Source organism: Salvia miltiorrhiza, chromosome 3 (assembly GCF_028751815.1).
Source record: "Salvia miltiorrhiza cultivar Shanhuang (shh) chromosome 3, IMPLAD_Smil_shh, whole genome shotgun sequence".
Lineage (NCBI taxonomy): Eukaryota > Viridiplantae > Streptophyta > Magnoliopsida > Lamiales > Lamiaceae > Salvia > Salvia miltiorrhiza.
In genome coordinates this window covers 14,255,723-14,269,034 of record NC_080389.1, presented here as the reverse complement: position 1 = coordinate 14,269,034, position 13,312 = coordinate 14,255,723, and the positions used below count along the sequence as shown (strand labels likewise).

Sequence of the window (13,312 nt, the reverse complement as noted above, 5' to 3'; positions counted from 1 at the left end):
GGCTACCGTAAAAACAGCTCTTAAAATAAAAAATACAAACCAGCAAAAATGTATGATTTTTATGTAGAACATGTATGAATTCGATGTATAAATGTATGAATTGCGAAAAATAATTTTTTTTGCTACCTATGAGATTCGAACCCGGGACCATGAATTCATCCAACAAGGTGATGAATCAACCGTAGATCTTAATGATCTAAGGGCTTAAAATTGTTTCTATTTATATATTCTTAAAATGATCTCAATGTATATATATATATGTATGTACGTATATAGGGGAGGGCTACAGTGAAACACTTCTTAAAATATAAATATAAACGTTTTTTAATGTACGAATTTTATCCAACATGGTTACGAATTGTGAAAAATAATTTTTTTTACCTTTGGGATCCGAACCCAAGACCACGAATTCATCCAACAGGATTACGAACCAACCGTAGATCTTGATGATCTAAGGGCTGAAAATTGTTTATATTTTATATTTTAAGAAGTGTTTTTATTTTAGCCTCCCCCTATATATATATTAAAAAAAATGGGCCCCAATACCCGCATATTCAAATATTTATTTATTTATTTTGTATTTTTTTATAATAATTTTATAATTTTTAATTTTGTTTTCAAAAATTTGGGCGGGTACCCGAATACCCGACCCACCCCGAAATTTACACCGTGATCCACATGTCAATCATCAATGAATATAGTAAGAGATGCTACATTATAATGTGATAGTATTATTATAGCTTAATGCTGAATTTTTTAGAGTATTTCAGTCTACAGTATCGAGTTTAGTTAATTTTTTCTAAACAATTTATCAAAATTCAAAACATATAGAAAATGAATTACAATTGAGGCTACAACCTGAAATTTGTTGAAAGATTGAGCTGTAAACTATAAGGATGTATTCTCTTTAATTGATAAATTTGTAATGAAAAAATGAAAGATAACAAAAAATTATCCTTTAAATTCTCTATTTATTTTCCCTCATTTTCTACAAAATTGAATTTCACCATTTTTCACTTTAAATAAAGATAATACCATCCATTCTTGGGGTGAAGAAAGAATGAAATTCTCTTTGTAGAAAATGAAGGAAAAGAAAAGGATCGGAGGCATTTAGAGGGTGTTTGGCTAAGCTTATTTTAAAGAGCTTATAAGTTCTTGGAGCTTATAAGATGTTTCAAGAGCTTATAAGATGTAATTTTTAAGAGCTTATAAGTTGTCAAAGTGTTTGGATAATTGAGCTTATAAGTTAGAGAGAGAATTTTTAGTTAGAGAGAGAGAATTTTTTTTAGAGAGAGAAAATCGAAGAAAAATGAACTTGAATGATATATAATGAAAATAATAAATTATAGTTGAAAAATATTTGCAAAATGATTGTTGCATATGAGATTATAAAAAAATAAGTTGGGGTAGAAGAACTTATTTTTTGGGGAGCTTATTTTTGCAGCTTATAAGCTGTTTGAGAGCTTATTTTGCCAAACACTTTGGAGGAGTAAATTTTTGTTATTCTTTTTTCTCAATGATAAATTTATCAATCAAAGATAACACACCTAGTGTTCTTTCTAATGAAAAAGGGTGAAAATATATTTCTACTCTTACCACATTTTCGGTGGATAATTTTTCCCGAATAAAATTGAAAACTTTTTCGAATAGCACATTTTCACTCAAATTCATGATGATATGCACCACAATTAACCCTAAAGCACCATTTACACATACACAAACTAACCTGGAATGTTTGTTTGGGGAAATGCTTTCTTCTTGAGTAGTTCCAAAGCCTCACCCATATTTAGAAGCTCATGTTCTATTGGGAATCCAATCTCTGCAACCATTCGCTCACGCGTGGTGAGCAAGATCTTGCTCTGCAAATCTTGGACAAGAAAGGCATGCTTTAAACCATCCCAATGAGAAGTCTCCCAAAGATCGTCCACGAGCATCGCTTCTCTCTTTGTATCTCGCATAGTTGCCTCATCAACGCCGTGTCACTAACAATATTCTCATTAACCTTTTGAGGTCTTAGCTGGCTCAGAATATCCTCCAAAACCAATCGGATCTGACATTGCTGAGAAATACAAACCCATGCGAATGACTCAAAGCCACCGTTTTTGGTCTCTTTAATGTGGTTGTACACCTTTCTGGCAATGGTGGTCTTGCCCAAACCTCCCATACCCCATACTGAGATAACTCGATGCTCTTTGTCCTCGACTAGCAGAGATTCAAGCTGCTTCAGCTCTTCCTCCATGCCCACGAAACACTCATCAATCTCGAAATCGGGAAAGGTTTTCCGCGACCAAGTTTTGTTGTTGTCCGCGGCCGAGCTTTCCCCCCGCCAGAGATGGAGCTATGATTTAAAAAGTACAAATTTTTATAAAAAAAAAAAAAAAAACAAGTTTAGACAAACAAAATTATTATTTTATCCATAAAAAATAAAAATAAAAATACCAGGACAACTGCCGGGTCGTGCCTTGAGCTTGGCTGTGTCCCTCTCCGAGATCGATGATTTTATTTATTCCATAGGCTCGCATGTCTTGAGTGACTCTTCCGAGATCGGATTTGATTTTTGCAATCTCGGAGCCTACTTGGTGGATCAAGTAGCATTCTTCAAAAATACAAGAATATCTGCGGATGAGCTGCCTGAGGCCTTGTCTTGATCTCCTCGAAGACACTCGAGCTGCGTGTAATTCAATGGCGGATTCGGCTCTGTATGCAAGATCTCTGATCTCCGAGATCCAATTAGAAATGCTTTTGCTTTCATGCCGTCTTTTGTCAGCATCTTCAAGGAGACACTTCATCTCTTTGAGCTGGATCTCGAGCTCCCTCACTTGATCGCCAACACCGGATAAAAACCTTGCTTCTTCCAACAGCAAATCGCGTAAGGTTCCTAGCAGGGGCGTAGCCAGGGGGGCTAGGGGGGGCTGAAGCCCCCTCCCAAATTTTGAGTTTTTTTTAGTATATATATATATATATATAGATATATGTTTATATTATAAAAGAAATTTGTTTTACAAAAGTTGATTAGCTTGTTATATTCTTCCATTTATAATTAATTTAAGGATAATTGTGTTATTTAAAACTATATAATCTATAAAAATATTATACATTATTATCACTATTATGCTTGTCTTTTAATAGAAAATGCCTAAAATGGATGGAATGCCCAAAAAAAATTTGTTTGGTTTTATTACTATGCTTGTCTTTTATTATTATTGATTCTAGCTTGTAATATATTGAAAATATATAATTTATGAAAATATTGTTCGTTATTATTGTTATTATGCTTGTCTATTAATAAAAAAATGCCTAAAATGTACAAAATGACAAAAAAAAGTTTGTAATGTATTGAAATTAATTTGTAATATATTAAAATTATATAGTATATGAAAATGTTGTTCTTTATAATTACTATTATGCTCGTCTTTTAATAAAAAAATGCTTTAAAAATACAGAATGTCTCAAAAAAATTTGTAATGCATTGAAACTAATTTGTTATATATATATATTATATAAGAGTAAAATTTTGGAATAGCCAAAATGGATCATAAAACACAAATTATGGCCACTCATTGAAAAAATATAAATTTTGGCCATTTTTATAGCTTTGGGACGTTTTTGCCCTTAATTGGGCGAACTGGGTAGGGTCAGGAGCGCGGGTCGCGTGCCGGGTAGGATCAGGCACGCGGGTCGGGTTATGCACTTATGGCACTATTAGTGCCATAAGTGCCAAAGAAATTTTTTTTACTCCCCCTGCCCTGTCTACCCCCCAGACCCCCGACCCCACCCACCCCCAAGCCAAAAACAAAAAAAAAAATTTACTCCCCCTAGATAAAAATAAATCAAATTTTACTTTTGTTATTTTATTTTATGGCACTAATAGTGCCATAAGTGCCAACGAAAATCTAAAATAAAATAAAGTAAAATGGTCTTTTTAGCACTTATGGCACTATTAGTGCCATAAGTGCCAAACATGCAGAACAAATATAGAAACAACAACATCATCTAAACCCTAAATAGAACATTTAAACCCTAAATGGATAATCTAAACCCTAAATGGAATATCTAAACCCTAGGGGAAGTGTTTAAAAAGTTCATTTTGGCTTCGGGGTGGGTGGGGTCGGGGGTCTGGGGGGGTAGACAGGGCAGGGGGACTAAAAAAAAAATTCGTTGGCACTTATGGCACTAATAGTGCCATAAGTGCCTAACCCGACCCGCGTGCCTAATCCTACCCGGCACGCGACCCACGCTCCTGACCCTACCCAGTCCGCCCAATTAGGGGTATATTAGGCATATTGCCTAATTAATGGCCATAATTTGTGTTTTTTCAATTAGTGGCCAAATATTGTGTTTGCATGTTCAATGTGGCCATTTGACACCATTGTTTCATTATATAATCTATGAAAATGTTGTTCTTTATTATTACTATTATGCTTGTCTTTTAATAAAACAATGCCTTAAATATACAGAATGTCCAAAAAAAAAATCTCGGGGGCTACCGCCCCCGAACCCCCGTGTAAGTTCAGCCCCCTCCCAAATTAATTCCTGGCTCCGCCACTGGTTCATAGAGCAATCGACACCACTTCTTCTGCCATTGCAACAAATATTCGATGCTTCTCTTTGATAGTTTGCTATAATTTGATCGGTGTATCACACACAAGACCATTAATCAATCTCTTATTTACAAGCTCATCTTGAATATTGTTCCCAATCAACTATGACGGATTATTTAATTATTAGTATTAGCTGTTGAAAAGTAATTAAAGTTCAAACTAAGAAATCAGTGTTTATCGCTTTAGTTGCTTTTCAGTGTGTCCTTTTGATTTAATAGTATTTAGTGGAGTAGTTGCAGTCCTTTTGATTTAATAGTAGTATTATTTACCGGGGAAAAGTAAAGGGAGTGAAAGAAAAAGAGAGAAATTGGGTTGCTCTCACATTTACAATTGGGCTAATAAATAAAAGTTTAGATTAAAATTGGCTTGGGGGTGGGTGGGGTCAAGGGGTAGATATGGCGCAGAGAATTAAAAAAATAAAAAAAATATTTTTTTTAACTTAGGGGTATATTAGGCATATTGCCTAATTAATGGCCATAATTTGTGTTTTTTCAATTAGTGGCCAAATATTGTGTTTGCATGTTCAATGTGGCCATTTGACACCATTATTTCTAAAAGTTTATATAATCCGGTTTAATTAATGATTAATTAATTGTCTGAGAAGATTATAAGATGGCATGGGCTTATTTAAATTAGGGAAAATTGCACCTAAATACACAAACTTTGCCGAAAATCCATTTTTGACGCGATTTCAGGATTTTACATTTTAATACACCAATTTAAGAAGTTGTTCAATTTTGACACAATTTTGAATTCCGACGACCGGGATATTGACGTGGCAGCCGGAATCGCCACGTCACACACACACACACTCCACCCTCTCTCTCTCACACCCCACTCTCTCTCTCTCTCTACACGTCAGCTTCCCCCCACCACCCCTGGACGGACCCTCCCCCCCTCTCCAGAACTGCGTCGAACCGCCTCTTCCACCATCGGCTTCCCCCACCACCATCACTCTCTCTCACCACATCTTCCACCGCCGCCCCTGCTCTTCCCACCACCACACCTCTTCCTCCACTTCCTTTCCCCACCACCATCACATATCCGTCGCCCCAACAGAGGGGGCTGGAGAAGAAGCGTGGGCAGGCGGCCGTCGGACCCTCCCCCTTCTCCCACCGTGTCAGACCCTTTTTTCTTCCCCCACCACCCGCCGCCACTTCCCCCACAACCGCCGAGCCCATCGTCGGAGTACCGAATCGGGGTCGTGGTCCTCAGAAACGCGTTGTCGGAGTACTGAATCGGGGAATTGCAGAGGTGAAGGGCGGTGGAGGGAGAGAGTCGTGGGGAGTGCTGTGGTGGGGAAGGCGGTGGAGGAAGAGGTGTGGTGGTGGGGAAGAGCAGGGGCTGCGGATCTATGATGGTGGTGGGGAAAGGCGGTGGAGGAAGAGGTGTGGCGGTGGGGAGAGCAGGGGCGGCGGTGGAAGAGGCGGTGAGAGAGAGTGATGGTGGTGGGGAAAGTCGGTGAGGGAAGTGGCGGCGGGTGCGACGCGGTTCTGGGAGGGGAAAGTGGCTGACGGCGGAAGGGAGGGTTTGCGGCTGGGGGCTCGACGGCGGCGGTGCGACGCGGTTCTGGGGGAGGGGGAGGGTCCGACAGGGGGTGGTGGGGGGAAGTTGACGTGTAGAGAGAGAGAGAGAGAGTGGAGTGTGTGTGTGTGTGTGACGTGGCGATTCCGGCTGCCACGTCAATATCCCGGTCGCCGGAATTCAAAATTGTGTCAAAATTGAACAACTTCTTAAATTGGTGTATTAAAATGTAAAATCCTGGAATCGCGTCAAAAATGGATTTTCGGCAAAGTTTGTGTATTTAGGTGCAATTTTCCCTTTAAATTATTAATCGGGCCCTAGCTCAAATTTAGCTTAAAAGTATATATAATTGGGCGTAAGATCAAAGATGGCATGGCGCTCACTGCATTGGAAGTGGGAGACTACCCTGGTGTGTTTGCTTTTTATGAGATAATATAATGAGGTATAAACTTATCATCTAAAGTGGGGACTACATTTTATATCTTGTTTGGTTTGAAGGATAATATATTTTTTAAAAAAAGAGAGAGAGAGAAATAAATTGGGTTTGCCTCATCTTTTGCAATTGGGCTGATAAGTAGTCGCGCTTCATTAATGAATGGATAATTTTATTCATAGCCTTCATTTTACTCATAATATTTATATTATAAATAAGTATGAATTTATTAATTTACCCCAAATTAAATACATAACCCCCAAATAATGTAAATTTTATTTATTACTTCATTCTAAAGTAGTTTTTTTTTTAATAATTACAAATTTGGAAAAATTGCATGTAAATGCACAAACTTTGCTCAAAATTCATATTTGACGTGAAGTTAGGATTTTACAATTAAATACACCAACTTTGTAAGTAGTTCAATTTTGACACCGATTTTTTCTCCAAATTTTAAAATGACGTTGCTCTTAGGTTGTCCTCAATTTCCTTCCCATCCCTAGGAAAATACTCATCATCAGTTTCAGTATCACTCTTTTCTCTCCACAATTCGGCCCTCTCTGATTCAGTTACTCTATTTGTGTCCTTCTCACTAACTGTTTCAGTCTCTTTTGCATTGACCTTCTCTGTAATCTTTTCAGTCATAAGCTCACTATGCTTTCACTCACCTTCTTAGTAATCCTCTCATCATGTTTATCACTTGATTTCTCCCTCACTTTTTCATTGATAGTCTCATTTACTGTCTCTACAACTTTCTCATTAACCTTACTGGTGCGAATACTCAAATCATGGAATTTCTTGGCCCTCTCTTTGTAGATGCGAGAACTCTCATAGGCCTCATTCCTCCATTCATCTAAGTCCGTCTATAAATCACGCCTTGTATGACCAGCCTCCTTGAACTCCAAATTGATTCTCCTCATCGCCCAATATGCCTTGTGCTCAATCTCAACAGGTAAATGACATGACTTGCCAAAGACAAGTTGATAGGGAGACATACCAATCGGAGTTTTGTAAGCAGTGCGATACGCCCAAAGAGCATCATCTAGGTGCTTCGCCCCAATCCCTCTTGTTGGCTACACTTTTCTCCAGAATTTGCTTGATCTCTCGATTAGCCAGCTCTGCCTGCCCATTGGCTTGAGGATGATAAGGAGTCGTCACCTTGTGCTTTACTCCATACTTTGCCAACACACTAGCTAACAACTTGTTATTGAAGTGCGTCCCCCCATCACTAAGCAACGCTCTCGGTGCTCCGAACCGAGTCAAAATATTTTTTTGCAAGAATTTAATGACTACCTTAGAATCATTAATGGCAGTTGGGATTTCCTCCACCCAACGAGACACATACTCCACCGCTAGAAAAATATAGGAGAACCCACATGAAGGAGGAAAAGGACCTATGAAGTCGATCCCTCACACATCAAATAGTTCCACCTCCACAATGATGTTTTGCGGCATCTCATCTCTTTTCGCAATATTGCCCATGCGCTGGCAACGATCACACGACTTCACAAAGGTATGGCAATCCTTGAAGATCGAAGGCCAATAAAAACCACTATGATTGACCTTCATGGCAGTGCGGTTGGCTGCAAAGTGGCCACCACTAGGTGAGCTATGGCATTTTTCAATGATCTTTGGCCATTCATGCTCTCTAACACATCGCCGAAAAAAGCCATCGGCGCACCTCCGGTATAAGTAAGGATCCTCCCAATAATAAAACTTGACGTCATGGAGAAACTTCTTCTTTTGATAATGTGACATTCCCCCGGGAAGAACTCCAATCACCAAGTAATTCACATAATCGGCAAACCAAGGATCCTTGAATAAAATAGCCCAATCTGCTCATCAGGAAACGACTCATTTCTGGCTATCTTTGGATCGTCTCCTTCAACCGGCTTCTCCAAACGAGACAAGGGGTTAGCTACCACATTCTCACATCCCTTTCGATCACGAATCTCCATATCAAACTCTTGGAGCAGCAAAATCCAACGAATCAATCGGGGCTTGGAGTCATTCTTTGTGAACAAGTAGCGGATGGCGGCATGATCAGTGTTGACAATTGAATGAGTTCCAATCAAATAAGGCCGGAACTTATCAAAAGCATACACCACAGCTAGCAGCTCCTTCTCTGTGGTAGTGTAGTTCATCTGAGCAGAATCCAAAGTTTTACTAGCGTAGTAAATGACTTTGAATAATTTATCTCTCTTTTGCCCCAACACATCTCCCACGGCCCAATCACTAGCATCACACATCAACTCAAACGGGGCACTCCAATCCGGCGTGATCAACACTGGCGTAGAAATCAGCGCTGCTTTCAAATTTTCAAAAGATACGAGGCACTCATCGGTAAAGATAAACTTCACAGATGTAGGAGGAGGCAGCTTCTCAATGGCGACTATCTTAGCACGATCTACTTCCAAACCTTGGGCCGAAACCTTATGCCCCAAAACAATGCTCTCACGAACCATGAAGTGGCACTTCTCCCAATTGAGCACTAGAGATGTCTCATCACAACGCTGCAATACTTGAGACAAATTTTCCAAGCAATTATCAAAAGAAGATCCAAAGACAGAAAATCGTCCATAAATACCTCCATGATATTTTCAATCAACCCATGGAAAATCGCCATCATGCAGCGTTGGAAAGTGGCAGGAGTATTGCAAAGACCAAAAGAAATCCTTCTAAAAGCAAAGATGCCATAGGGACAAGTGAACGCGGTCTTATGCTGATCCTCCGGGGCTATCATGATTTGATTGTAGCCCGAGTACCCATCCAGAAAATAGTAGTACTCATATCCTGCCAAACGGTCAAGCATCTGATCAATGAAAGGTAAAGAGAAGTGATCCTTACGTGTGGCTGCATTCAAAGCTCGATAATCAATGCACACGCGCCATCCTGTGACTAGCCTCGTAGCTATGAGCTCATCTCTCTCATCCTTCACCATAGTCATGCCTCCCTTCTTAGAGACAACTTGAGTTGGGCTCACCTACTCACTATCAGATATGGCATAAATAATGCCGGCATCCAACCACTTAAGCACCTATTTTCTCACAACTTCCTGCATAGCCAGATTTAAACGTCGCTGCGGCTGCACCTTAGGCTTGTATTCCTGCTCCAATAAAATACGATGCTTGCAAATAGAATGACTAATTCCTTTGATGTCAAAAATAGACCATCCTATAGCAGACTTGTATTTCCTCACAACTCGCATCAACTTCTCCAACTCCAACGGAGATAAATAAACAGATACAATAACAGGAAAAGTTTCATTCTCACCCAAAAATTGGTACCTCAAGTGCTCAGGAAGCGGTTTCAGCTCACGTTTGGGTTCAGCTGCAGCTGGTGCAGGAATATCTTTTTCTTTTTCCACCGACTTGCTTCCCCCATCAAAAGGTTTGTTAATGTCCAGGAACGAAATTGGCTCAATGGGATGGCTCTCTACAGCCTCTAGCTCAGCAATGTACTCCAAAAAATCATCACACGCCTCATCAAGCTCAGAGTATGGATATAAGGATCGTGTGATGCACTCACCCAAGGGATCGTCTACAGCTGCAGTAAAATCTATCACAGATTCAATCATGTTGCACTCATCCAGCTGCGGCTCAGCTGGTTTTCTCATAGCATCATAGATAGATAGAGTCAATTTTTCATCATTGACTCTAAATGTGAGATCTTCATCCTGCACATCAATAAGAGCACGGCCGGTAGCTAGGAACGGACGCCCCAAAATCAATGGAGTATTCTTGTCCTCCGGCATGTCCAAGACCACAAAGTCCGCAAGAAAGATGAACTGCTCCACCTGCACTAGAACATCCTCCACAATTCCCTTTGGATAAGTAAGGGAACGATCTGCCATCTGCAGAGCAATCGATGTAGGCTTGATCTCTCCAATCTCCAATTGTTTGAAAATAGATAGGGGCATCAATTTGATGCTAGCCCCTAAATCACAAAGAGCACGGGAGAAATTCTGTCCTCCAATCACACAAGCGATGGTAAAGCTACCGGGATCTTTCTGCTTCAACGGTAGCTTTTTCTGTAGTACCACGCTGCACTCCTCTGATAAATTGATCGTCTCATATTTCTCCAACTTTTTCTTGTTGGAGACTGCATCATTGAGGAACTTAGCATACCCTGGCATATCTCTCAGTGCATCAAGTAATGGAATATTGATTTGTAACTTTGAAAATATCTCCATAAACTTGCCCATCTTCTCATCCAACTTCGGCTTTAGCAGACGCCGTGGAAACGGAGCTACAGGCTTGTACTCCGGTCTAGGGAACGAAGGAGTAGGAACAGGCTCTTTAACAATAGAAGAGCTCGAATCCTCCTTAGGAGGGGGAGGCTGTTTCGCTGCAAGCTCCTCCAAGTCATCATCATCCTCCACTACTTTGCTTTTTCCCTTGTCATTCTGTAGCTCTGGAAAATTCTGATATTCAATTCCGCTCTGTAGATGAATCGCATTACACTGATTTTTGGGATTAATTTCAGTGTTGCTAGGGAATTGGCCCGGCTTGTGTTGCGCAGCTGCTTGGTTGGCTATCTGACCAACTTAATTTTCCAACATTCGTACCTGCTTGGAAAGTGTTGAGAAATTATTTTCCATGTTAGAAATTTTGTTCCCCACATTTGTTTCCATCCCAGTCATCTTCATGAGCATGTTCTTCATCATGTCCTCTATCGAATCTTTCTTTGGCTCATTTATTACTCCCCCACTAGAAACAGAAAATCCTGGTGGAGGTTGCACAGCATTGTTTGGGTTGCCATAAGAAAGATTCGGATGCGGGCGTCCTCTTGGCTGGAACTGCTGCTGGCCCTGCTGATATTGCTGACCTCTGCTATACATTCCTGGTTGTCCTCGCTGGAAATTCCCATAGTTTCTGCCATTAATATAATTGATATCTTCCATGCCTGACGGGTCTTGCACAGCTTGCTCAGGATGTCCAACATTCAACTCATTGATCTTAGTAGTGAGCTCTGCCAGCTCCGTAGCAATCGCTGCCTACTGTGTAACCATCGCTACCATAGGATCAGAACTGGAAGTAGCTGCAACCTTTTTCAATTGTACTCTCTCTGATGGCCATTGAAAACTCGTAGCAGCCATACTCTCAATGATGCTCCACGCCTCGGAATTGCCTTTCTGAAGCAGAGAACCTCCTGCAGCTGTATCCATATGCATCCGTGTACGTTCCCCGCAGGCATTGTAAAACATGATCACGAGCGTGCCTTCATCAAATCCATGGCTTGGATACTTTCTGAGCTTTTCCTGATACCGCTCCCAAGTATCCGCTAGCTTTTCTCCCTCATACTGTTGAAACTGCACGATGTCTATCTTCAATTTCAAAGTAAGGCCAGGCGGATGAAACTTGCGTAGGAACGCATGAGCCAAATCCTCCCACACGGTATTCTCTCCCAACTGCAGTGTATTATACCACGACTTCGCCTTATTCCGCAGTGAGAAAGGGAAAAGACGAAGACGGATAATGTCATCAGGAATACCATTCATCTTTACCGTGCTGCATAGCTCCAGAAAATGCGCCAGGTGCGCATTAGGGTCTTCGATCGCATGTCCACCATATTGACTCTATTGGACCATTGTAATCAAACTCGTTTTCAGCTCAAAATTGTTAATATTGACTCATGGGGGTTCCTGGTACACATACTGCGGTATGAACGCCTCATTAATAGCGGGTTGCTTCTGAGCCTCTACAGCCTCCTTTTCATCAAGCAACTTTTTCAATTGCTCTTGCAGAACTCGAATTTGAATTTGCTCAGGGGTAGCCATCGTATCTGACTCAGCTTGATTCTTTTGCTTCTTGAGATTGCGCAAAGTAGCGTTGATTTCAGGATCAAACTCAAAAAGAGGATTATTACCGTGAGATCTTCTGTTCATGCGCAACCTACAAAAACACCACTTATAAATTAGAACAGAAAAATAAAAACAAATAAAAAAACCTGAAGTACTATAAAGTCTTATCGGAAATATTAAAGCAACTTCTTATCAGTCCCCGGCAACGGCACCAAAAAGTTGATCACTATTTTATTAGCAATAAAAATACCGCAACTAACACGGTGTAATCGTAGTATAAACAACAATCAAGTATCGTATCCACAGGACTGACACAACGAAACAACTCTAGCTATCTCCTAAACAGACTATAACAGTAGACAGGCAACAGAAAGTAGAGATTGATTGACTTAAACTAAAACGCAAATAGCAATAAATAAAAGCACGTAGAAGAATCAAATATTAAAGAAAATTGATCATAGGGTAGTAAATTCATTAACTAAATCTACGCAATTAATCTATTAATCCTATGTACCAGTTTAATCCAGTTATGATGAGAGATCAATTAATTAATCAATTACTCTCGCTAGAGCAGCAACGATCGTAGATTAGTAAATTCTCTATCTCCGCTAGGTCTCAAGAAAATCTACTAACTCCCAATAGCTCCTAAGAATAGCTCCCTATGATCCACCTATCTCCGCTAGGTCTCAAGGTTAAAATCATATCATACATTCCTGAATCCGCTAAACAGTTATCTCCGCTAGGTCTCAAACCGAATAGCTAAACATGCAAACTATTGATCAGATAATTCCCAAGAAAACAAGCGCCAGGAATTATGAATCATAAACTGGAAGGCACAAAGGTATAAACAAATTAATCACATGAATTTAATCAACTATTTACAAACCCTAGAATCAGCTAAACGAAACTAGCCAAACATAATAAAAGAAAGCATAAACATAATTAAAAAGA

General features: G+C 40.0%; 1 protein-coding gene across 1 annotated transcript; it reads right to left on the bottom strand.

The window, feature by feature from the left end:
- Window positions 1–2,099: 2,099 nt before the first annotated feature.
- On the bottom strand, window positions 2,100–2,856 carry LOC131017748 (putative disease resistance protein At1g50180). Its single transcript, XM_057946469.1, has 2 exons — window positions 2,440–2,856; window positions 2,100–2,338 (listed from the first exon to the last, which is right to left on the bottom strand). Exons 1-2 carry the CDS (start codon window positions 2,787–2,789, stop codon window positions 2,224–2,226), a joined length of 465 nt encoding a protein of 154 aa, XP_057802452.1. The 5' UTR covers window positions 2,790–2,856; the 3' UTR covers window positions 2,100–2,223.
- Window positions 2,857–13,312: the final 10,456 nt, after the last annotated feature.

What these genes read in the sequence shown, in the direction of transcription:
- LOC131017748 (XM_057946469.1), bottom strand. Translation starts at nt 2,789, where the DNA reads ATGAAGTGTCTCCTTGAAGATGCTGACAAAAGACGGCATGAAAGCAAA. An exon ending in ACGACCCGGCAGTTGTCCTG is followed by an intron (nt 2,339 to 2,439) that starts GTATTTTTATTT and finishes TTTAAATCATAG; the next exon opens with CTCCATCTCTGGCGGGGGGA.